The sequence below is a fragment of the Ursus americanus genome, chromosome 20, assembly GCF_024610735.1.
Source record: "Ursus americanus isolate L20-20 chromosome 20, mUrsAme1.1.p, whole genome shotgun sequence".
In the NCBI taxonomy this organism is placed as follows: domain Eukaryota; kingdom Metazoa; phylum Chordata; class Mammalia; order Carnivora; family Ursidae; genus Ursus; species Ursus americanus.
Genome location: NC_142146.1, coordinates 27,558,775 through 27,585,098, shown reverse-complemented (window position 1 = coordinate 27,585,098; position 26,324 = coordinate 27,558,775). Strand labels below are relative to the sequence as shown.

The following is a 26,324-nucleotide window of genomic DNA, read 5'->3' as shown; positions in this document are numbered from 1 at the left end:
TGTATATGTATTAAACAGATGATTTGTGAATGTGTAAAGATTTCCTAAAATAGTCTAAGAACATATGCACATGTATTAATATATATAAAATAGGTATGTTTTGAAATAAATAAAATTGGTCAAAGAAAATCCTGTCGTGTTTATAATTCTAGTATATGGTAACCACTAGCCACATGTGGATATTGTATACTTGAAAAGGGCTAGTCTGAATCAAAATGGGTTGTAAGTGTAACGTGCATCAGATTTTGAAAACTAAGCACAAAAAAATATAAAATTGGAAGATATTTCAAATTTTTATAGTAATTACACACTGAATATTTTGGATAAGTTCGGTTAAAATATATTAAATCTCACCTTTGTAACTTTTTTTTTAAAGGTTTTGTTTTGTTTTGTTTAAAGATTTTATTTATTTATTTGACAGAGACAGCCAGCGAGAAAGGGAACATAAGCAGGGGGAGTGGGAGAGGAAGAAGCAGGCTCCTAGCAGAGGAGCCTGACGCGGGGCTCGATCCCAGAATGCCAGGATCACGCCCTGAGCCAAAGGCAGACGCTTAACGACTGAGCCACCCAGGCGCCCCCCACCTTTGTAACTTTTAATATGGCAACTGGAAAATATAAAATAGTTCTTTTGGCTAGAACTGCTGAATGTACTGAAATGCTACTGAAATAGTTTTTCTCTCATTTTTTAAAGTTTTATTAGCTAAAGATCATTCATTGTAAAATTAAGCATTATAATTTTTCATGCATCTTTTCCTGAGTGGTTTTTGTCTAAGTCCTTTAGATCACAAAGATAAATTAAACACAGACCTTAGTTTCAAGCTATTTGCCATCTTGGATAGATAGATCATATAAGTAAATAATACGTAGTGTAAAAGAAAATGGATACTGATACAAATATCTTATTAGATAATTTTGTGTAACTTTATCAGAATTGTGTTAACTTTATCAGAGTTGTAGTTAGTTGCCTTAGTTCTTGTTAATTGAAATGGTCTTTTCTTGAGCCAGTGAGAGAAGATTATTTCAACTGGCATAAAATATATCCACTTAATAGAAAATTTATTAGAGTATATAATTAAAAACTTAGTATTTTTCAGAGTATTGTGAAATTTACTCTTTATGATCTCATAAGATATTTTCTTTATATTAAATAAGCACTTTGGTTAGGGTGAAATCCTTTTCCTAGGCCTATCATAGAAAATTTTCTCATGTTTATTTTTATAAAATTGCCAAGACAGTAGCATATGTCTAAATAAAATATAATATCCTGCATAGTAGTTTATATTGAATATTAATTTGGTATTTCAATATTTATTTTCCTTACAAAAGCATAATTTACCCTCAGAATAAGGATGGTGAGCCAGAATACAATCCATGTGGAAAGTATATGGTAAAACTTCACCTCAATGGTGTCCCAAGAAAGGTGAATAATATCTCTCCCCACCCCAACCCCTTCTCTCTCTCCCTTCCCCACCTTTGAATATTGAGTAGAATCATTAAGAAATGTTATTTGTGTAAACATTTAAAAAGATTTTGAGTCTGGTGTTCTGCATATTGCTACCAATAACATCATGTTAATAATTAAAAATAAAAATTAAGAAAGTCTTTTTAAAAATGTTTTTGGGAAATTTATAGAAAATTTCAAGAAGTATCATTGAACTAATTATTACTGATGCTTAAACTTTAATCAGATAGTTCTTAATTGATTAAAAGGAAAAGGAAATCGGACGAACTAAATCTGTTAGGTCACAGGAGTTTTTATATATAGTCATAACCTCAAACCTAAGAAGCCTTTAAAGTTATGTTTTCCTTTGTGAAATATATATAGTCTGCAATTACACTGTTTTCTTTAAGAGCTATGAGTTTGTTGTAATAGCTTGGTATTGTTGGGATTCTCTAGCTCTTGTCTACTCAGAGGTCCATGAATCAACATTAGCATTTACCTGGGAACTTGTTAGAATTGCAAAATTTTAGGCCTTATCCTGAACCTACTGAATCGGAATCTGCATTTAAACAAATCCCCTGATTCTTTCAGTCTGGGAAGTTGCTCAGTGGCTCAGTAATACTCAAATTTTGGTATGTATAAAATCACATGGAGGGCTTAAAACAAAAATTGCTGCCCCCCCCCCAGTTTCCGGTTCAGAATTTGTGGGGTGGGGCCATAATCTGCATTTCTAACAAGTTCCCAGATGATGTTATGCTGCTAAGAAGTCCGTTTGAGAATCACTGTTACTTAAAAATTAAGCAAAATCATTGAGAATGGTTTTTCTGAACTGTAATCTTTAACCCCTTGTTTAAAGAGTCTTTGAAAATGTAGTTGCATGATTCTCCTTTTAGTGTTAGATCAGAATTCTTCCTATCCTTGTTTCCCAAATCACTTAATGTGACTTAGAAACTGTGTCTTTGTAGTGATCACTTCCTCTACTACTTAAATGTATCTTTTGGCCATAGTGTTCTACTTTTACAACTGTACATAACGAGTCTTTTTGCAGGTTTAGGTTAAAATTACATGTAGTAATATTGTTATTTACGTTAATAGTGAGGCCCTTTTATAATTATTTTAGATATAATGTACATTTCTAGAATCTGTAGTAATTTTGATGGTATAGATCCATTTAACCAGTTGGGTCAAGGTTATCACATGACAGGGAGATTAACCTATAAAATTGAATAAAGACATTGTATAATATTTTATAATTGATCAGATTCTAGAAATATGAAGCGACATTACTTTAATAATAGGCTATTGTGCCTTTTATTTCATCTTTGAAAGGTATTTTTTTCCTTGATAGGAAGGATTTTGAGATATTTTGTACCACCTAAGGAAATTAATGTTCTCTTTCTCCAGGTGATAATTGATGATCAATTACCTGTTGATCATAAGGGAGAATTGCTCTGTTCTTATTCTAACAACAAGAGTGAATTATGGGTTTCTCTCATAGAAAAAGCATATATGAAGGTCATGGGAGGATACGATTTCCCAGGATCCAATTCAGTAAGTATCAGGATGATCCAGACACAGACTTATGCTACCTAATATGACTATTTTAAATTTAAGAGATTATAGATGACATTTTTTGTTTAAAGGAAAATAAAACAGTATCAACCCCTAAAAATGTTGATCAGTCACCTTATTAAGGAAAACTGTATTTTCTTTTACAAGGATAGTGCATTGTAAAGGGATTCAGGGAAGCCTTAAATGTATGTCTGCTGTCATATTGGGATACAAGACCAATTAATTAGATACAGTATACCTTTCTAAAGACGTCTCTTCAGATCAAAGGGATGTGTCATATTGTCATCCTTATGTATGTTTTTTGATCTGTAAATTCAGGTTCAAGGAGTTTTTTTAGTTTTTCCCAATCTTAGCAAACTAAACTACAAAATCAAGGTGTGTGCCAGTGTCCTTTAGTTGGATGAGGCTTATGCCAAAAATTAATCAGATTAGTGTAACTTTGAATTATGACACTAACCAGCCTGTGGCCTTAGGAAAGGTATGTAACCATTCTTAGCCTCTGTAATATGAGGATAATACCCACCTCTCAGAGTTGTAAAGATTAAATGAGGTAATGTATACAAGTCATCCATCATTCATAGCTGGTTAGTTTCCCCACCTAGTACCAGGCCTTCACTTTTCTGTTTCTTACAGTGCTAGGCAAAGAATGTATAGGTCATAGTTAAATGCAGTAGGATATTAAAATTTCCTCTCAGTCTATATGCCCAGTTGTTCTGTTCTTCAAATATTTTTATAGTTTAGCTTCTAACTCAGTGCCTTTTAATTCACCCAGTGCAGCGTAGAGAGAGAGAATGAGAATACATGTAAGACATTAGATAAGTGGCTGTCCTAAGAACTCACTAAATGGTGAGTGACTGTCATCATCATTATTAAAACAGCTTTTATCTGTAACATGTTTTGAGTTTTCATCATATTTACCAGTAAAACAATTGTTGCATTCAGGAAAAGCAATGGAGATTATAAGGAACAGATAAACTTGTGCTTAAATCCAGGTAGGAATTCAAGTTAAATAAGAAATGTATTACTGGTCGAAAACAGCTTACTACCCTCTGATTTATTCTATCAATCATTACATCAAATCAATGAAACTTAATAGCTACCCTCGGAATTTATTAAAGAGCTTGAAAACAATATTGACTCAAGTCCTGAAAATGTATTTATGTTACAGAATATTGATCTTCATGCACTGACTGGGTGGATACCAGAAAGGATTGCTATGCATTCAGATAGCCAAACTTTCAGTAAGGATAATTCTTTCAGAATGCTTTATCAAAGGTAAACATTTTCTCTCTCTCTCTTTTTGGTAGTAAGAGAGGCTATCTTTTAAAATTCATGCCTTATTTAGAAGAGATACTGCAGAAACTGCGTTTTTAGTTATTTAGGGAGATTCTGGTTTTGTTTGTTTTCTTTTCTTTTTCTTTTTTTTTTTTTTGGTCTGTTTGTTTACTCTCTACGCCCAATATAGGGCTCAAACTCCACAACCTCCAGATCAAGAGTCATGTGCTCCACTGACTGAGTCAGCTAGGCACCCCCAGGAAATTGTATTTTTAAAATGGACTTTGCTGTATGTACTTGCTAAGGCCAGCGCTCAGTTATCCTCACAGATGCTATTTTTTTTTTTTTTGGTTGAAGGACAGTTTTACTGGCTACAATAAATCCAGATTATAAATAATCCAAAACATTTGAATCTAGAATATATCATATGGACAAATTGTTTTATACTTCCTAAGTACTTACCAATTTGAGGGAAGGTGGAAAAAGAGAAGTCTGAGAATATAAGGAGGAAGGTAGCTTTTAAGCCTTAAATGAATACTCCGCAGGTGGAGATGGGAAAATTGTGCAGTAGTACACATTCAGTAGTGAAACTAGAAAATTTCAAAGATTTGACAAAATGTATTTGACATCTTCAACTTTATTTGTAAATCATTTGAAAACTTAGCATTTGCTTTCCTTCATTGTTAAGTTTCTACCTGATAATTGTCTAAAACTAGAGGAGGGTGGGGCAATGTGATAATTTATCTGATTCGTTGTGAAATAGAAATGTACTTGTTCTTTGCGGGGTGTTGGGAGTAGCCCATTTTAGCAAAGATGTGAAAATTTGTGGAAATTTTCATGTAAACCTTTAGACTAAAGGAAAGATAGTGTGATCTGATGCTATAAACGTGTTTTCTTTTGATTATTTGTGTGTTGGGGTTATTCCAGGTTTCACAAAGGGGATGTCCTCATTACTGCATCAACTGGAATGATGACTGAAGCTGAAGGAGAGAAGTGGGGTCTGGTTCCCACACATGCGTATGCTGTTTTGGATATTAGAGAGTTCAAGGTTTTGCTTTGTTTTTTTTCTTCTTTCTTATACCTGATAGTAAGACATTGCAAGGATCCCAAATAGTATTATAGACCTTTTTTTTTTTTAATTTTAAATTTTAGGTAGTTAACATACAGTGCAATATTTGGTTCCTGGAGTAGAATTCAGTGATTCATCACTTACATACAACACCCAGTGCTCATCAGTAGTATAATAGACTTTTGAATACCAACAAGTCAAGGTTTAGATGACGTTTTAAAAATCATTCTACCTATGACATTAAATAAAATGACCTTAACCATTGGAAATTATGAAGTAAAAAGATGGGAAATGTAATGACAGTGACGCACAGATACTGATGACAAAATAGAAATGCCTTTTGCCTCTTTTTCATAAAAGGAAAGGGTTGAAGTAAACACAGAGCCCTCAAGGCTCTGGGCTATTTGCTGGTATTGGGGGCAATCATAATGTTAGGCTCTAGAGCGTGGTAGACATTCAGTAAATATTTATGAACGGACAAAAAATAAGAAAATACCTGTGAATTAGAAACATGCCAATGGATTTGCAAATGTTTCTCTTCCTAGCAGCCCTCACATACTCTCTCATTTCAGACTCTCTCTGCTCAGGTGTTGGAATGGTTGACTTCATTACTTCTCGGGTTACTGATTAGTTCTTTTTAACTGAAAAATAGATCTGTTCTATGGATTAGAAAATAACAGAGATTGACCCAAGTGTCCATCCACAGATGAATAAACAAAATGTAGTGTAAAAAAAAAAATAACAGAGATTGGGGCACCTGGGTGGCTCAGTCATTAAGCGTCTGCCTTCGGCTGAGGTCATGATCCCAGCATTCTGGGATCGAGCCCTACGTTGGGCTCCCTGCTCAGTGGGAAGCCTGCTTCTCCCTCTCCCACTCCCCCTACTTGTGTTCCCTCTCTTGCTGCCTCTCTCTGTCAAATAAATAAAATACAGAGATTGTTATGGGAGGATTCTTTTTCTCTGATGATACAGAGTACCTAAGCATTGTAGTCACTGGCAAGTTAACTAGCCACGTATTCCAGTTTCCCCTGCTTGAACTAACAGAAGGAAGTAGTAATCAATCAGCAGTGACAGTGTTCCACTATGTATTAATTAGATATATTTTCTTATACGGCATGTAAAATTATATGAATTACGAAGGCAGTAGGGACCTGCTGCAACATCAATTTATATAGTCTCTAGGCTTTCTAAATCAGCCACTCTTGTATCCCTAACCATTTTTGTAAAGAATAGTAATGTTCCTTTAAAAGTAGCATGAAAATTGATTACTTACAAAAATAAAAACGAATGTGAAATTGAATAAGCTGAGAGGTTTGTGTTTGTTTTAGAAATGTAATTTTTCACAAACATGAGTCAAACATTGGCCATAACAGTTGCTGTTATTTAGTACTATGTGTATGTTATTTATTGTTAAAACATCCTGGTAGGTAACCAGGACGCCTGGGTGACTCAGTTGGTTAAACATCTGCCTTCAGCTCAGGTCATGATCCTGGGTCCTGGGATCGAGTCCTGTGTTGGGCTCCTTGCTCAGCAGGGAACCTGCTTCTTCCTCTGCTTGCTGCTCCCCCTGCTTGCGCTTGTGCGTTCGCTCTCTCTCTGACAAATAAATAAATCTTCAAAAAAAACCACATCCTGGTAGGTGATCAACAGTGAGATAATAGCAAGATAATTAAATTTAGATAATGAAAGTCAATATAAAAGTAAGCTTGAATTTGAGGAAATTTTCTGTGAAGATTGTATCATTTATTTTGAATAATAAGGCTATTTGTTTTGATAGTTCAGAGGAAACTAGACAAATAACATGTTTATGAGAGAAATAGGCACTTGTGGTTTGACCTGAAAACAAAACATTAAAAAATTTGCTGAATGTCAGTAGAGTAAGAATTTCAGATAACAGCCATTTTAGTTAAAAATCAGAAAGCACTATTCACATAGTTTCAATTCCATGTGGGAATTATTCTGTAGAGATGAAGGCATTTTAGAGCATGTATGGTTGAAGTAAACTGTGACCCTGAGACAGGTTTCTTCACTATGATGTAATGGTCTCTGTTCATATGTATGCTTTATGTTCCTGTCTTAATTCTGTACAAGTCACTGATCCAAAGCAGCATTGCCCAGCTCGAGCAGACATCTCACAGTTTCCTTTTGCTTACACGAACTCTGTAGTCAGGGTTGATCTTTATCTAAAGGCTTCTTCATGTGTTAAAATTTATAGGGGTTTTCACCAGTATCTGATTAGTTATATACTTGGTGAGTTCCCTGGGTTCATCATTTTTTGCTTAAAGATTTTATTTATTTATTTTGAGAGAGAGAGCATGAGCGAGGGGGAAGGGCAGAGGGAGAGGGAGAAGCAGGTTTGCAGGCTCTCCGCTGAATAGGGAGCTTGATGGCCATGGGACTCAGTCCCAGGACTCCAGGATCATGACCTGAGCCGAAAGCAGATGCTTAACCAATGGAGCCACCCAGGTGCTGTCTGTATTTTGAGATAGTTCCTTAATTCTGACTTGAATTTAAAAATATTTCCAAAAATATTTATCTCATTTAGGCATTTATCTCTAGAACCTCTGTTGTGCAGATAGACCTAATCTTAGACTAAAGCTACTGGCAATCTTCTACATTTGTGAATATCCTCACTTAATAAGATTTTATTAATACTTGTGTGAATATGTTATCCTTTTTGTTTGCCTCTAACCAGCTTGAATATTCTAAGGTCTTCACTTTTAGTCTCAGCAGTCCTTTGGCTCATTTTGTTGTCTCCTCCTTGAGGTTATGTTCCATAGTCTATTGTGAAGTTACATCTCAGTTTCAAGCTACTGTCTCTAAGTCCAGGAAGTCTTACCAAGGGATCTCTGAATCCATCCAAGTCTTTTCGTTTGCTCGCACTTGGATATAACTTTGGAAATGGAATGTTTCATCATAAACCAGATCCTTTTTTAGTCTAACATTTCTTCCCCTATTCAGGGCCTTTGAATTGTTGGTTCTCTACCCAAACAAAATCTACAGCTCCTTCTTAGTGTTCTTACATGCCAGTGATGCCTGGGACTTGCCCCAGAAGAGCTTAGCAGCAATTTTCTCTCCTTTATATTCGTTCTGTAAGAAGGGTTAGAGTTCTGAAATAAGGCAGATTTCCTGCTTATGTAGAATTAGGTTTTATGAAAAAATAATAATAGTTAAAATCTGTATGGCAGGAGTGGACAAAGGGTAAGAAGAAATTGAGAAAAGGAATTTGAAGATTCCTGAGAGGAATGAGTCGTATGTCCAGAAGTCACATCTTTCCCAGGCCATGATTTGCCACATTTAAAATAGCCAAGGAATGTGTCTTTCAGAAATGTCCCCCAAACAGTTTGACATCATTAGAAAATGAATACAGTTTCCTAATTTGACTGCCTGAAATAAGACAAATACTGTTTTGGATTTACAAGCTCTTTTGATTTTCTGAGTCCGTGTAGTGGTTTCTGTAGACACACCCAGTATTTCTTGAGCACTTACCATAACCTTAACACTCGTTTTATAAACTCAGTGGAGACTTCTGAAAAGGGACAGTAGTGTTACCATTTCAAGGAGTTTATAATCTCATTGGGGAGAAAAGACTCATACATTTGCACAAGTAGGAAACAGGATAGGACATTATTTGTTTTAAACTAAAGTAATACAGAGTGTTAGCACTATAAAGTTCAGAGAAGAGGTAGTAATTAAAAGAAGACAATTACTAATTGCTAAATATTTTGCATATTTTGCATATGTTACTTCATTTAATCTTCACAACAGTGTTCTAGGAGGTATTATAATCTTCATTTCATGCGTGAGTAAACAAATGATTAGAGAGTAAATGACCCGCCCAAAGTCCATAAAGCTAACTAATAGGAGAGCTGGCCTTTGGTCCCATTTCATTCTGACTCCATGTTCTTTTTCTCTTCACTGTTTCAGTCTTCACTGAGAGACAGTCAGTGGAGGAAAAAGCTAAGGAGGATCTGCAGGGGGGAGGGTGGTTACAGGGGATCAGAGAGGGCCTTCGAGGAAAGGGGGACAGCATGGGTAAATGCCTTTAGAGGTAAAACTGTGAATAAGGGTTATTTGTGGGGATGAGGAGAGGAAAGACTGAATTAGAGCCAAAGATACATGGGGTATGAGTACTGGAAAATTAAATGGGTCCAGAACAGAGTAGACTTTGAAAGGCAGCACTGTCCAAAAGAACTTCCTACTGTGATGGCAATGTTCCGTATCTGTGCTACTAGCTATGCGTGGTCCTTGAACACTTGAAATGTGGCTAGTGTGACTAAGGAACTGATTTTTCATTTTTTTTATTTTAAAAAATTTTAATTACCACCTGTGGGTAGTGACTACCATATGGACAGCATAGCTCTTGGGGATAGGTAGGTATTTACAGTTTTGGATCAGATATGTAACCTAGTGAAAATGTTGATTAAAGAGTATTGTAAGTTGATTTGGAAGGAAAAGTATTGATCAGTATCCAAAATGCATCCTGTCTTAGAAAATACATGATATAGCTAATAAAAATTTGGTAATACTGTTTTGCAACTGTATCTCCTGTTTTTTTTCAATAGGGGCTTCGATTTATCCAGCTGAAAAATCCTTGGAGTCATTTACGTTGGAAAGGAAGATATAGTGAAAATGATGTAAAAAACTGGACCCCAGAGCTACAAAAATATTTAAACTTTGATCCTCGAACAGCGCAGAAAATAGACAATGGTAAATATATCTTTTTAATTTTAATACCATTTGATCTTTAAATAGCATGCTTTAATAATTTGAAATGCATTAACTGACTGAAGTCATTTGTCATTAAGATATTTTATAGATTAACAGGCATCTAATTTTCAGGAATATTTTGGATTTCATGGGATGATCTCTGCCAGTATTATGATGTGATTTATTTGAGTTGGAATCCAGGTCTTTTTAAAGAATCAACATGTATTCACAGGTAACTTTTTTGTATATTTCAGAATATGCTTTATATTAAAGTAGTCTCCACTTTTTTCATGTAAAATATAAGGATTAATTTATGAAGACTAGCATTCTTTTTGTCATTACCACAGATGACTGCAGTGTAATATTTATTTTGTTTATATGCTATTTTGGTTATGCCCAAAATTTTTTAAGCAATAAAACATCCTGATAACTTAGTTGTATTAGAAACACAAAACTTAAAAATAGTCTTCTAATTTAGCTCAATGAGAAATTTAATTATTGCTTTCTTTGTTGACTTTGTCTTTTAGTACTTGGGATGCTAAGCAAGGACCTGTAAAAGATGCCTATAGCCTGGCCAACAACCCCCAGTACAAACTGGAGGTGCAGTGTCCACAAGGGGGCGCTGCAGTTTGGGTTTTGCTTAGTAGACACATAACAGACAAGGTACCAATCCCTTCTTACATATCCTGTACAGAAACTGTAAAAAATATAATTAGACCATTGTGAACAAGATACGTAATTTGGTCACCAGCATGTTTCATTTATATAGGTGGCTTGAAGATCGTGTTGTATTACATAAATGAGTATTTTCCTCTAAGGAAATTTATATACTTAAAATCTTGAAGAAAAACGTGCGTTTATGCTTGTCAGTGAGGGTTTTGAGCTTGATTATATATGCTTTAGGTCTTAAGAATATTAACATTAAAGTACTCTGAAGGGGGTTTGTAGATGTTAAATCATTAGGCCTAATTCTGGAAAGTATAACCATAGTCTTAATAGCCTCAGAGTCTTTTTAATGTTTTACTTTATACAGTGTGGTCATCCACTGAAATGAGTTTAATTCAGAAAAGTGGTTTTTATAGCACTAAGTAGCTGAAATGCTCTTAAAATTAGAATTTTTTTCCCTACTTGAGAGCATTTTGAGCCCATTTTCGTAACTACATTGGATTCTTTGTACTTTCAGGATGATTTTGCAAATAATCGAGAATTTATCACAATGGTTGTATACAAGACTGATGGGAAAAAAGTTTATTACCCAGGTATGTTTAGTAGACAAACATTCAAACAAACATTAAAATTACATTTACCTGATTAAAATGACAAACTTTTTGTAGATATTATGCAGAAATAATGCTGATCAGCTAATAAAAACCATTCAAACAGACGTGCTGGTATTTATGCTACTTTTGTGTTTTGATTTGTTTTTAATTTAGAGACCTCAGGAATTTGGGATTCCTATATCCCTTGCATACTTCTGTCAGTGTTTTATTTCTAAAACTTAAATCCTTTTTCTCTGATCAGAAATTCTATGGTTTTCTGTGGACTCTTGGGTAAAATCTAAGCTCTTTGGTGTGGTTTATAAGACTTTTGATAGTCTGACCTTAACTGTCCTGTTACCTTTTATCTCAGGCCCCAGCTTTTCATAGTACCCTCAGTGAGGTACTGACTACTCCTGAACACACCATGCCCTTGCTTCCCCTCTTTTCATACAGTTTCTTCTCCCCAGTATCTCTCTCCTCCCTGTCTTCTACCCACTTACTCCTCTTACCCTATCCTATGTAATGAACATGGTTAATTAAGATCCACCTTAAATGTTATTTCCTCTGTGATAACCTTTCTGCCAGGCAAAGTGAACCTTTCCCTCTGCAGGGCTCCTGAGGCATTTAGCATACTATATTGAAACTACTTTGCTTTCACATTAGTGATGTGTGTGTAAAGAAATAAGTATGGTCATGTGTTTGTGACTGACTGGTTGCTTTGGTTGGTGGCCATGGAAGGCTTCTTTGAGAAGGGATAAGGAGGAACTCTGAATGACAAAAAGGAATCAGTCATGCAGGGAAATAGAGGGAAAAGCATTACAGGCAGAGGGAACAAGTGCAAGGACTCTAAATGAGAAAAAGAGTGTTTCTTAGAAACAGAAAAAAGGCCATGGGCCTGGGGTGGTATGGTATCAAGAGGTCAGAAAGGCTTGCAGGCTCAGATTACATGATGTTCTGTAAGCCACACCAGGGTTTAGATTTTGTTCTAAGGGTAACAGGAAATTGGAGAGCCTTGATCAGGAAAATGACATGATACAAATTTTTTTAAAGACCATTCTTTGTAGAATATATTGGCAGGGCAAAAAATGGAAAAGAACCAAATTAGTGATTTTGAGAAAGAACTTAGCATAGTAGGAGTGGAGTGGAGATGAGGAGGAGTGGGCAGATTTGGGTTTCAGTAGGATTGTCAGGACCTGAGTTGATGTAGGGGGCAAAGAGGACTCAAGGATGCTTTCTGGTTTTTTGGCTTCATTCATAAAAAGCTGCTGTAACATTTACTGAGATGGGTAAGAGCTGGTGGGGGTGCAGTTTTGTTGTGGAGTAAAAGCAAAAGATAATTTTTTGTTTTGTTACTTATTTAAGATGCCTATTAGATATCAAAGTGTAGAAACCAAGGAAACAATTGGGTTTTTGGGTAGAGTTCTGAGATAAGGTTAGGATTATAGATACAAATTGAAGAATCAGGGGCATATAGATACCTTTTGAAGATAGGACTGTATACACTGCCGGTGTAGAGAGTTGTAGGTACAGAGATGAACACCCACGACCTGACCCTTGGATTTAGACATCTTAAGGTTGAGCAGAGGAAAGTTACTGCACAAAAAGTAAAACAGAGTACCTGAGGAAATAGAGTAAGGTTTACATGACCCAAGGGAAGACAGTGTTTCATGAGGGAAAGAGTGGGCAACTGCATCTGTTGCTATTTTAGAGGTGAAATTAGGTTAGAGAAGAAACATTTGGACTTAGCATCCTGGCAGTCATTGTTGACCTTAACAAGAACAGAGTTGGTGGAGTGGAGAGGTGGGCTTAGAAGCCCAATTGGAGTGGATTGAGGAGAGACTGGGAGGTAAGGAAGCAATTATTGACAGTTCTTTCAAGGAGGCTGTGCAAAGAAAGTGGTTTCGTTAAGTCTTGTTTTATTTAATCAGAAGAAAACATGGTATTCAATCCCTGGTAGTTGGAGGGTGGGGGGCCAGGCACGGATTCTCTCAGTCAATACCCCTTGATATTCTGGAATGGGCATGGCACATGGTATTCCAAGGATTAAAGGTAAATTACCCAAATTTCTGATTTTTCATCTGCTGGCCACTATACAACCAAAAAAACACAAGTATTGTGAGTATATATTCCTAGCATTAAGATGTTTATATGGCTTTTGAACTTCAAAAATATTTTAGTTATGCTTTTTATTTGGGTTTGTTCTTTTTTTTAAATGCTGCTCCCTCTTACATATAGTGATACTGCCTTTTCAGAAAAAAGTACTTTTTGGTTTACAATTTTATTTTTATCACAACACTCTGAGGTGAATTTAAAAAGCACTCTTCTGTTGTTCCCCTTTTGACAGGAGAGTAAACTGAGGCACAGAAAGGTTAAAAACCTTGTCCAAGATCACAGATATGCCCTTTCTTTTTCTTTTCACACTAGATCACACCACTCTAAGCGTTAGAAACTTATTACTTGTTTGAGATACTAAAATGTTTAGTTTTTCAATAGATTATATTAACAAATATTCAATGTTCCTAAATAAGCTAAATGATATAGCCTTGATTTTAAATGATGTGTAGTAATTGACATGCATGAAATAATTTTATTGTATTGGCCTTGATTGCAGTGAGACATCAGAGAATATATCAGATAGCATTGTTTGTAATAGCAAAATATTGGAAATAATCTGTCAGATTGAATAACTAATGGGGGTATAAATAAGTCATATTCATATGCTGGAATATCATACAGGCAGTTTTAAAAGGAATAAACTATTCCTGTATAGAACATGAATCTTAAAAACATGGTGAGTGAAAAATGAAAGTTTCAGAATAAGGCATATGGCTATCCTTTTTTTAGTTATATGCCCACAGAAATAACATTTATTCATTCATTTTTAGGGATGTGTGTGTGTTAAATTCTGAAAAGATGCCCATTAATCCATCAGAGTGGAACAGAATAAGACTAAGGGTGGTGTTTAAAAGGGACTTTGTTTTATAAGGAAGCTAGTATGACCCCCTAAAATGTTAATTTAGTTCTGAATGGTGGGGAATATAGATACATTTTTATATACTACTTTGTATCTTAAAAAATTTCCTCAAAAAAAAAAAAAGCCAATCTTGATTTTAAAATCCTTTATTGGAGAAAATTCAACATAGGACTAATAGGAATTATCTTATACCTCATTGAATGTATTCCAAAAGATTGCATTTACTTCCTAGAAATTATTTAAATTTTTTGTTTAATTGTAAAGTTTTAAGTTGAAATTGAAATTCTTTAGTACTATTGTAAAGATAGAATCAAGGGGGGAGGGATGTCCATCCATTTGATTTTTTTTCCTATCATGACCTATAAAACTTATATTTAAAAACTGCAGAAACTAACGTATCCTTTTCTGTAAACCTTATTTGTAGGTGACCCGCCTCCATACATTGATGGCATTCGAATTAACAGCCCTCATTATTTGACTAAGATAAAGCTGACCACACCTGGGACCCATACCTTTACATTAGTGGTTTCTCAGTATGAAAAACAGAATACAATCCATTATACCGTCCGGGTGAGTAAACCAACATACAGTGACAGAACACAATGAAATAAAGTACATAAGGTGCTCTGCTTCGTAAGTGGAATTAGCTATAGAAAAAACTTATTTTCGAAAATTATTTTCTATAAATTTTTGTGTTTATTAATTCAGTATTATGCTTCCCACAGAAACTAATCCTTTTGAAAAGTAGTATTTTTATTTTGAATGACATATTGAATGAACATTTTAGTTTTCAGAAAAATAGTCCTGTGGTAATGTGATATGTTGGACTAATTCTATTTCAGGACAAGCAGTTAAGAACTCCTTTAGCCTGTGTAATACCTTAATTGACTTAAAAAAAACATAACTTTGAACACGTGAAAAGAAATCAATTGCCTGTAAACATATTGCTGTCATGTAGCTGGGCAGGTTGGTTGGTTGTGGGGGTATATTGTAATTTTTTTCTGCATAGGTTTTTTTCCCCCATACATCAGTAAGGGAGCTCAATTTGAATAGATTTTTAGTGATGAAAGGGACATTGGGAGGCTGCTTCCACCCCCTTTTTTCTTCAGATGCAGAAACCAAGGCCTAGGGAGATTGCCCTGAATCACACACAGTAGCAGAGAAAGCCAGAACAAGATCCCTAGCTGTTCAGTTCCCAGTGCATTAAAGCTGTGTACAGAATAATGACTTTTATGTATGCCAACTAATTTTTCAGTCTTCTAGTATATTCTTTTATCACTTTGGAGTTTTTATAAACATAAACTTTATCACTAAATAAATTTTGTTTTAAATCTAGGTATATTCAGCCTGCAGCTTTACTTTTTCAAAGATTCCTTCACCATACACCTTATCAAAACAGGTAAGAATTTTTTCTCTGGGTCATAATACCAGAAATCTTAGAATTCCCTTGTCTTTTTCTCCTTTTCTCATTTTACTCACATTTAACAATTTCTTAAAAAACAAAAACATTCTGGACTTGACAGTAATACAAGGGAAATGAAAGTGTCCTCCAGTCTGGGTTGGAATACAAGATCTTCAGTGAAAAACATTAGTGATTCTTGGGAAGAAATAAAGGTCAAAGAAAGAAGATTGTGCAGGGGCACCTGGGTGGCGCAGCGGTTAAGCACCTGCCTTCGGCTCAGGGCGTGATCCCGGCGTTCTGGGATCGAGCCCCACATCAGGCTCCTCTGCTATGAGCCTGCCTCTTCCTCTCCCACTCCCCCTGCTTGTGTTCCCTCTCTCGCTGGCTGTCTCTATCTCTGTCAAATAATCTAAAAAAAAAAAAAAAAAAAAAAAAAGATTGTGCAGACTTTGGTCATCAGGGAAGCGTCCATCATGTAGATAAACCTTTATTTTTAATTTTTTTTAAAGATTTTACTTCAGAGAGAACATCTGCACAAGCATGAGTGGGGGAGGGGCAGAGGGCTAAGCCGACTCCCTGCTGAGCAGGGAGCCTGCCATGGGGCTCCATCCCAGGACCCTGGGATCATGACCCAAACCAAAAGCAGATGCCTAACCCACTGAGCCACCCAGGCGCCTTGTAGATGAACCTTGAAAGTAGAATTTGAGACTGGTTTTGCAGGGTGGGCTAGATGTGTAGAGGAAGATTTGAGGGAGAATTCTTGGCTCCCTTGTTAAATATTGACCATATATGCTTGGGTTTATTTCTGGGCTCTTAATTCTGTTGGCCTGTCAATTTTTATACTGTCAATACTGTATTATTATTTTGGTGACTATAGCTTTATAGCGCAGCTTGAAATCAAAGTGTGTTATCTCCTGCTTTGTTCTTTCTCAGGATTTCTTTGGCTATTCAGGGTATTCTGTGGTTCTCTGTAAATTTTAAGAGTGTTTTTTTTACCTGTGTTTAAGGTAAATAAATCAATAAAAGTTATTAGAGTCCTGATAGGGATTGGATTGAATTTATAGATGGCTTTTGGTGTATTGACATTTTAATAATAACTCCTTCAGTCCATGAACATAGGATACCTTTCCACTTACTATTTTCAGTTTCTTTGATTAGTGTGTAATAATAGTTTTCAGATGATAGCTCTTTTACCCCATTAAATTTACTCCTAAGTATCTTATTTTTGATATTATTATAAACGGGATTGATTTCTTTTTCAGAAAATTTGTTGTTAACATAGAAATGCTACTGATCTGTATGTTAATTTTGTATCCTGCAGCTTTACTGAATTTGTCGATTAGATTTAACAGTTTTTGGTTGAGTCTTTAGGTTTTTCTATATATACAATCATGTCATCTGCAAATAGAGACAATTTTATTTTTTCCTTTCCAATTCGATACATTTTCTTTTTCTTGTCCCTTAGCACTAGGTAAGACTTCCAGAATATGTTGAATAGGAGTGGTGAGAGTGGACATCCTTGTCTTGTTCCTGATCTTAGAGATTTTAACCTTTCATCATTGTGTGGGACGTTAACTATAAGCTTGTCATATGTGGTCTTTATTATGTTGAGATGTGTTCCTTCTATTCCTCATTTCTTAGGGAAGAGTTTCTGTCATGAATGGATGTTGAATTTTGTCAGATGCTTTTTCTGTGTTGCGGTGATGATAAGATTCTTTCATTCTGTTTGTTGGACTAATTAGCGTATGTTGAACTCTCCTTGCATCCCTGGGGATGTCTGTGTTTTCATATAGTTCCTTAAGCTTCCTTAAGGATTGTTCTGCATTCTTTGACAGTTCGTAGATCTCCATTTTTGTAGGGTTATTGGAGCATTATTCATTTTTTTGGTGATGTCATATTTACCTGATTTTTTTGTGATCCTTAGTTTTTAGGTTTGTAAATCTGCACATTTGAGTAATCAGGCTCCTCTACCAGACTTTCCAGCTTTGCTCTGGCAGGGACAGTTTTCCACCAGTTAGCTTAGTTTGGGTTTCTGGGTGTGTCTGCTGGTACTGTCCTTGGGCAGGTGGAGCCTGCCGTGATGGTCTGTTTTTGGGCAGGGTGATTGTCAGAACTCTGAGGATGGGGATGGTGGCTGTGCCATGAGCTGGGAACAGTTGGGTAGGACTCCTGGCTTGGTCCTACCCAAATGAGGCTATAGAACAGACTCCACAGTTGCTTAGATTCTCTGGTCAGACTCACCATGTGGTCGGGACACAGTTCTATAAGCAGTGGTAGATGGGGCTATGAATTAGTTTCCCTGCTTTGGTAGGCACAACAGGACAGGACCCAGGGATCGTGCAGCTCATTATTTGGGGACCCGCACTGAATTCCCTAGTCAGGTGAGGCCGCCGGTTTTGCTCTGCAGAAAGGGTAAACCCACGAGCTGTGCTCTTTGTTCAAGTCACTGCTATAAACAGGGCTGTGGGGTTATGCAGCTTTCCTTGTACTCTGGTTCGGTTCCCTGGTCAGACAGGCTGAAGGCTGTATCTAGTGATGAACAGCCCTACACATCAGATTCCCTGCCTGGGCTCAGCAGGAGAAGTATCTCTTTGGTATTCTGACACAAGCCCACCTACACCCCAAGTTCTGTAACCAAACAGGGCCACTGGCTTTGCTTTGCAAACTGTTAGTTCTGCCCGCCTCTTGGCTAAAGTGGCACTAAAATGCACAGCATCCAGTAGTCGTCACCAGCCCTTCTGGTCAGATGGTGCTTGAAGGCACTCTCTACAGTAGTTGGGGCTGTGACTCAGCTCCTTGCTTGGGTGTGGGCAATCCAGGCTGCAGGGTGGGCAAAACTCATTTGAGTATCCAAATCAGGCAGATCTACACCCTGCCAAGTCCCCGGGTCAGAGCGTACCCTTCATTTGGTTGTGCAGAGAAGCAAAGCCACTGGTTGGGATTACTACTTGGGCACTGCAGGTATGAATTCAGTCTGCCGAGATCCATGAGCTCGTTGTTGCAAGCTCCACCCTCTGTCGACGATTCCCCTGTAATCCTCACAGTACAAGATGAGGTAGGGGCTTCTGGAAAGCCACCATGCTTGGGGGAAGCTTGTCCACTAGAAGAATCAGAAGCTCAGGGGAGACCTCTCCACATGGTGCTGCAGTGGCCTGGAGACAGTGCAGTCAACATGTCGCTGCTTCTCTTATCCTTCTAATGCAGTCTGTCTGTGGTGCAGGAGGGTGCTTCTTCCTCACCCCCATGTTTGGGATTTTCTCAGTGCTGTCCTCTTCTGGAATAGCTATTAGTTGTCCTTGTGGACGGGAGCAAAGCAGGAGGAACCTTTGTTGCCATCTTGGTGACACCATTCCCTTTTTAAAGTCTTTAAAGTAGAATTGGAGAATGGGAAGTTTTGTTAATACAAAAACTTTGTTTTATTAAAGATTAATGGAAAGTGGAGTGGCCAGAGTGCTGGAGGATGTGGAAATTTCCAAGAAACTCACAAAAATAACCCTATCTACCAATTCCATATAGAAAAGACCGGGCCATTACTGATTGAGCTACGAGGACCAAGGTTTGTGATTAAGTCACTTTCTTAATATCGTATTAAAAATGAGTTTAATGGAACAGAATAGGGTTTTGAAACAGAGCTGTGCATATACAGGCACTTGATTAATGAAAAAGATGGCACTGTAGAGGAGCGGGGAAAGGATAGTCTGCTGAATAAATGTGCTGAAATAATTGAGTATCCATGTGCCAAAAAGGTAATTAGACCACTTTCTCATATCACGTCTAAAAATCTATTGCAGTTTGGTTACTAATAAAGGAAATATCTGAAGAAATTTCTCTTTATCCTGAAAAGTCATTAAGACACGAAGAGCGCATAGGAAGATTTGTAAATATGGTACATTAGTTATAAAAAAGAGTCCACAGTTTAAAAAATAAAAGCTTGGATAGGCATGTCATAAGAGGAGCAATCCACAATGACTAAGAAACCATCGTAAGAGCCAAACATTTGTAACAACCCAAGTGTTCATCAGTGGCATTGAAGATTATAAATAGTCATATAGAGTCCTGCATAACAATGGAAACGAATTACAGTGACCCACTACGTGATGGATAAATCTTAAAAACATTGCTGAGCAGAAGCCACACACAACAGAACATTAGCTCTGTGATTCCACTTATATGAAGTGAGGAGCAGGCAAAAGGAAACTGATTTAAAGATGCCTGCTAAGGTTGTCTGACTATATAAAAGCCAGAAAGTAAGGGAGGGGGTCGGGAAGTGGGGGAAATAGTTGAAGGGGTTTAAGAGGTGCAAACTTCCAGTTAGAAGTCAGAAGGATGAAAAATACAACAGAATATCGTCATTAATATTGTTGCAACATACGGTGACTGCACTCACTGGTGAGCGTAACGTAGAGAACTGTCGTATCGCTGTTGTACATCTGAAACTAACAGAACATCGTATGTCAATATACTTTTTTAAAGAAAGGCAAGAAGGTGTTAAATGTTAGCTCTGCGGGGACGGGAGCTGTAACGAGAAAGGCATTTGCGCGCAGGGACTTGCGGCGCCAAGAGCTGTGTTGATCTCGGCAGTGACAACCCGTGTGTTCACTTTACAGGTTATTTAGGCTGTAGTTGTGTGCACGTTGTGTTCTGTTCCTCAACTTAAAAAGGTTTTAAAAACAGAATAAAAATAGTACTTCTAAATAAAACTAGGCTTAATTTTGCCTCTTTACAAACTATTTCAAAAACTAATTCTTTAGATACGGTTAAGCTATTTTTCTACAGTTTGATAGGTGAAATAGGTATCTGGTTGCTCTTTTGTATTTAATTCGTAGATTGAAATAAAAGTATTTGACGTATAAGTGTTTGACAATGTGTATCTTTTGCTTTGCCTATTCATGTCCTTTGCCCATTTTTCTCTTGGAAATTGTCATAGTTTTCTAAACTGTAAGCATGAAATCTGTATCACATATTTGCAAGTATTTTTCCCAGATTTTTTTTTTTTTACAGAGAAAAATTTTCATTTTAAAGTAATCAAATCTGTCTTCTCAGGTTTATTTTCCCAATATCGAATTTGTACCATATTTTTTTCTAGTTCTTTTGCGGTTTACTTTTTACATGTATATGGAATGTATTTTTATATTTGGTGTGAATACAGTGTAAGTTCTTTTTCCTAAATTTGTCAGCTTATCACCATCTAGTCCTTCCTTTCCCTACTGATTTGGAATGTCATGTCTACCATATGCTAATTACTTCTGTAAATTCAGATTTTATTTCAGGGCTTTCTCTCTCCTTCCACTTTTTCTGCAAATACAGTATCTTATTTAAATTTAACAGTATTCTCTGAGAGCCTGTGGTAAAAATACAGTTTCTTCTAAAGTAAGTTTATAGCTTCAGTTTAAAAATATAAATGGTATCTTGTATAATTAAGAGTAAAAATAGTATATGCGTGTGTTTCAGAGTGGTTTCCTCTTCCTAAAGCTTTAGAAAGCACATACTTGATTTAATAGTATATCTGCACTTTAGTTATTTTTAGGTATGTATTGGAGACTACTTAATAACAGTAATTGTTTCTTTTTATTGCTAGGCAATATAGCGTTGGATTTGAGGTTGTAACAGTGTCCATGGTGGGAGATTCCGGTCCCCACGGCTTTCAGAGGAAATCTAGTGGTGACTATAGGTAATGTTGGCATTTTGACTGCATCTAATATATACTTTTTGTGGCATCGTCTTCTGTAAACTTTGTTCTCATTTTCCCTGCATGTAGGTGTGGGTTTTGCTACCTGGAATTAGAAAATATACCTGCGGGGATCTACAATATCATTCCTAGTACTTTTTTGCCTAAACAAGAAGGACCTTTTTTCTTGGACTTCAACAGTATTATCCCCATCAAGACAACACAACTTCAGTGATGCAGCTTTCAGCATTTACTGGATTTTATACTTACCAAACATCAGCTCTTCAAATGGGGACAGAAGTACTCGGGACACTAAACAACCAGAACAGAATTAAATCTCTAAAAATGTTACAGTGGGATCTGGTGCTCAAGTCACAGTGTTTAGAATTGTATATAGTCAGAATTACCCTGAATCACTCAGAAGTACTATTTACATGGTTGTGTGTGTATAAGGAGTTGGTCTGCATCGAGGGGCCACATTGAATAATGGATCGTGGAGGACTGATTAAAGGCTAGGCTCAGGCAGCGCTTGTACGATGCCTTTGCTGAAAGAGAATAGATAAGGGACATGACTTATCCCCTCGCTGGATGGAACAGTAGGCTGGTATAATATTCTGAGATGTTTATATTCGTCTTTTGGCAGAGCATGTTGTAAGTTAAACCTGCTTGTGTTGTGACTCTCCTGTACATCTCGGGCAGCTAATTACCAAATGAATCATGTCACCATAACAGATGTTAATTGTGTTACGATTTTTAATGTTTGTTGCCCAGGTGTTACGAAAGAATAAAGCTTTAACAAGTATTTTAACCTAGTTAACAATGAAGGTTGTTGAACTTAGGTACCTGTCTCCCATTAACTCATGTAAAGAGAACTGAGATATAGTCACTATTGTAATTCTTATTTTTTATCAGGCTGAATGAAGGTAGTAATCTGAGACACTGAAGACAGACATTACAATTTAGTTTGTATAGTCTTAAAAATGGTAACACTGAACAAAATACAGTTGAAAATTTAATATATGATAATTGGGGTTGTATTTGGAGGAAGTGCCAAGATACTACGGCCGTGTATAAATTCCCAGTTTACATAGAAATCCAGGAGAGCAGAATGATGCTCGGGACTTTAAACCTCTGAGAACAAGGTGGAATTTTTCATCGTCTCTACTTTATAATTATCACAACTTATTTTGTATTTCTACTACCTTTATTTGAAATAAAATCTTTATACTTACGGAAACTGCATAGTTTAACCTAGAGAGATTATTAAAGGGCTTCATCTAGTACGTTCCATCTAAAAGAACTCATTATTTACATGACCATTCAGGCTTCAGCAAATCTGTTTCATATTCAGGATGGTGGTTCCACTTTGGTAAATATTTAGTGCTTTCAATTTTGGTGGATTAATTTTCTGTGGCCCTTTAAAGAAAAATTTAGATACGATTGGAACCTTTTCTGTTAAAGATATTGTACAGGATGCAAACAAGACAGACCTAATTCCCGCCCTCAAAAACCTAATGGAGACCTACAGTTTAATCTAATACTGAATTCTCTTACAATAGAGCCACGGATATGGTGCTACAGATAGAAAAACAGTCTGAATGTCAACTCGAAGCACATTAGAATCACCTGGGGGAGCTTTTTAAAAGTTCAGTACCTCAGGTGTACCCCAAATTCTGTGGGGCTCTAAGACCAGAGAAGAGCCGGCTTCTTGAAGCGCCCCCGGACAGTGCGGTACAGCAGAGACTGGGCAGCACTCCCGCACAGTCACCTTGTCTTCGTCCCCCTAACGCCGTGTCTCCTCACTGCTCAGCTTCGGTAGCAGCGGCAGAGTTCTAACCCAAACCGTGGTGACTGGGGCTTAAATTATTAGGATCCAGGACCTTAACTGGAAATTAGGGCAGATGACCACTGCGTTCCATGCTCTTCCTGGTGCCTAGAATGGAAGATTTAGGCAACATCAGAGTTTATTTGAAGACACAAAAAGGTAAACATTGTCTTCAGCCATTTTTATTACACTCAAGGAATTAAGACAAGTACAAAATAACCTAGTAATTAGGATACTGGTCATTAAAAAAGGAGAAAACACTACAGTATGAAGAGATTTACAAATGACTAAAATATACAAGCTGTGTCAGGATTAACAGACAACTTGAAATGGGGTTGCTTTTCTTTTAGAAATGCTAAGTTTTCTTAACAAAAAAAGACAAATAAAATACAGTGCTCTAAATATGTGTAACCATGAAAACATTAAAGAAAAGCAGTCTTAACACGTACTACTATTAGCATAACAGACTTCTTTGCTTCTATTTAACAGCCTGTGCCAACACATGCCTACTCCCTTTCCTAGCTTTAAGGAACAATTCCCTCTAAGAAATACTAATGCAGCATAACCCTTAAATAATTTATTTTTAAAGTCACAACCTACAGAGAAATTGACACCTTGTCAGTCTAGATATAACAATGGCAACCATTCTTCACATGCACTTCTCTTAAGTCCCCTGGCTGGTAGGATAAGGTTTATGCTACAGACCGTCCTCCCCCACAGCCACAAATCATCTTCTATGGTATGTCCCTCCCATCCCCACGTTGGCATTCACCTTTCCCACCCCAAAAAGTGCAGTTCATGGTAACCTTTATAGAAAATGGTTCTAATGGGTATCCCAGCACATAGGCTTTTTTAAGAAGCCCCTTCTGAATACCAGAGGTGATTAATTGTGTTCTTGGATTTTTTTTTTTTTTTAAGCCTTCGCTGGGTCAAAAAGGTATGTTCTGAATATTTGAGTTTTTGTGTTTTTTCATTTCGGTCCCCTGGGATATAAAGGAGACACCATCTCCGTCTTCCCAAATTGAGGGTAAGAGAAGGAAAAGAGAAGCAAGCTGTCGACCCCAGTCTGCCTCCGCTTCCCAGCCCCTTTCCTGGCTCGGCTTCTTTCACAGGAACTAGTTATTGCTTCCGTAACACTGTTACGGGTAATATTCCACAAAGGCTGTGACCCTGGCCACAGTCCACCGCAACAACGCCTCCGCTCTGAAAAACAAACCAGCCCAAGAGCTCTCTCCCAGAAGAGCACTCTTCAGCCCTCAAGGTCGCAACTTCATCAGTGCAGTTGAGAGTAAACGCTTCAGATTTGGCATATAGTAAATGATTATTGGCACAATGTTCTCCATACAGCTTCGTGTATAAATACTGCTCTGCACTTGGGCCGGGGCTCTGGACGGATCAGCCGATCTGCACCGTCTTTCTGTCGGCACTGAGCCCGTCTCTCCCCTTGGAGCACTGGAGGGAGAGCTGCTTCATCCTGCTCTCCAGGGCCTGGCCCTCGCGGGCGGCGCCACTTCGGCTCTTGCCGCCGCCGCCGTTGCTGAGACCGCGGTTGTTGTTGGCTTTGTCACTTGTTTTATTCTCTGCCCCTTCTGCCCTGTCTCCTGGAGAAACGGAAAGATCATTAAGTGAGTATTGGCCGTTCCGAGAGCCACGTGGGCCCAAGCCAACGCGACCCTCCAGAATCTGCCAGGGTTGCCCGACTGCCCCTCGCAGAGCGTCCTCCGGCACCTGGTGACAGACTGCTTTTGTTGCTCCAGGCATTTGATATATTCCTTATCTTTAGAGGGGGCTGGTTCCACCCTGACAGCCGGAAACAATCTCTAGCTCGTGCTCGTCAGGAGGACTGCTGGTGATGAAGGACGCAGAGCCCAAGCCGCCCTGTGCAGCAGCGGTCAGGAGCAGAGCCAGAAAGCCCGAGAACAGCAGCCGGCGTCTCCGTGATCAACACTGACTGCACGTGCGCAGCCCAGTGACGCAGCGCTGGGGGCGCCGAGACCTGGCGAGGGTCTAGAACAGTGCGGAGATCTGGCTGCCGAGGCAGGGCGTCCTCTGGCCCGGGCACTACTGGGGAGAGGGCTGTGACTCACCTCGTTCCACCTCACACTCGGGGGAGGAGGCTCCACTGCACTCGCTGCGAGGGCCCAACACCGGGAACATGATCCCAAACTCCGACAGAGACACGGGGCTGGGCAGGTCCAGGCTGCCGGGCCGCACGACTGCGGGGAACTGGTCAGGCATCTCTGATGGGCTCGTCGGCCCCGAACTAAAGCTGGATACCGACTGGGTTTCCGAGTCGTCTTCAGACACGAAGTTGCTGCAGTTGTCATCTTCAAAGGCCTCAGAGGCCACTAGGGGGAGAGAGAGAGCGGTCAGAGGTTCCTTAAACCCTCCAGAAGCGAGCGCTGCTGGCCAGCAGCCGGACACGGCCCGGGAACTGCAGAGTCCTTGCCACCGTGGGGACCTGATAAAAGGACTGACCCTCCCAAGTCTGCATGGCCAGACTGTCCAGCAACTTGAAGGGAAGCAGTTGGGTCCCACGGATATTCAGTGTCCTTCCGATAACCTTAGAACTCCCGTCCCAGAAGTCCGTGTCGACTACCTAAAGACACTGCCTAAAGGTGGGGGATGAGTCAGCCCCAGATCGGGGGCTTTTCTGCACCCCAAAACCCCAGGCAGATCCACACGTACAAAGGAAGAGAGTGGCCCTTTGTGATGCACCCCGAACTGAGCCAGTCAGACATAACAGCTGCTTCCATGCAGTAGAAGGAGCTGCTGGAAGCATCAGTCCTGTGCGGAGGATCTGTGGGGACTGTGTGACCTCCGGGTAACTTCCGATCGCATAAAAGACACACCATTCGCTGCAAAAGGACAAAATTCCTTTACAGTGCTCTTACCTTGTGCCTCACTCGTTTTGTGGATCAGAATAACAAAGGCCCAGAGGACAGGTCATTCTTGTGGTTTGAAAGCCACTTCCACCTTTAACTATTTTCCCCTCAGCCTGTACACAGACCTGCTTATTAGACCTTTCCTATTCTCTCCTTCCCTCCTCCCTCATCTTTAAAAACAGCCTTGGTAGCGTCCCCTGGAGGACTACCATAAATGAAAAGTACTGTAATGCTGAGGACAGAA

The 26,324-nt window shown here is 38.2% G+C and overlaps 2 protein-coding genes across 5 annotated transcripts in view; one reads left to right on the top strand and one right to left on the bottom strand.

The window, feature by feature from the left end:
- The window catches only part of CAPN7 (calpain 7), a 41,862-nt gene extending 17,750 nt beyond the window's left edge, over positions 1-24,112 (top strand). For 2 of the 3 annotated variants that reach the window (XM_045791724.2, XM_045791725.2), the window contains exons 9-21: positions 1,327-1,420; positions 2,846-2,992; positions 4,182-4,288; positions 5,216-5,336; positions 9,923-10,067; positions 10,200-10,299; positions 10,595-10,730; positions 11,251-11,326; positions 14,725-14,870; positions 15,637-15,699; positions 19,128-19,258; positions 21,281-21,373; positions 21,461-24,112. In XM_045791724.2, coding sequence (XP_045647680.1) covers positions 1,327-1,420; positions 2,846-2,992; positions 4,182-4,288; positions 5,216-5,336; positions 9,923-10,067; positions 10,200-10,299; positions 10,595-10,730; positions 11,251-11,326; positions 14,725-14,870; positions 15,637-15,699; positions 19,128-19,258; positions 21,281-21,373; positions 21,461-21,605 — 1,504 coding nt within the window. In that variant the 3' untranslated portion in view covers positions 21,606-24,112. The remainder of the gene's footprint in view (positions 1-1,326; positions 1,421-2,845; positions 2,993-4,181; positions 4,289-5,215; positions 5,337-9,922; positions 10,068-10,199; positions 10,300-10,594; positions 10,731-11,250; positions 11,327-14,724; positions 14,871-15,636; positions 15,700-19,127; positions 19,259-21,280; positions 21,374-21,460) is intronic. The other variant, XM_045791726.2, reaches the window with a different exon arrangement.
- The window catches only part of SH3BP5 (SH3 domain binding protein 5), a 70,221-nt gene continuing 67,258 nt past the window's right edge, over positions 23,362-26,324 (bottom strand). For both annotated transcript variants that reach the window (XM_087870189.1, XM_045791727.2), the window contains 2 exons: positions 25,283-25,543; positions 23,362-24,796 (listed from right to left, as the gene is read on the bottom strand). In XM_087870189.1, coding sequence (XP_087726315.1) covers positions 24,591-24,796; positions 25,283-25,543 — 467 coding nt within the window. In that variant the 3' untranslated portion in view covers positions 23,362-24,590. The remainder of the gene's footprint in view (positions 24,797-25,282; positions 25,544-26,324) is intronic.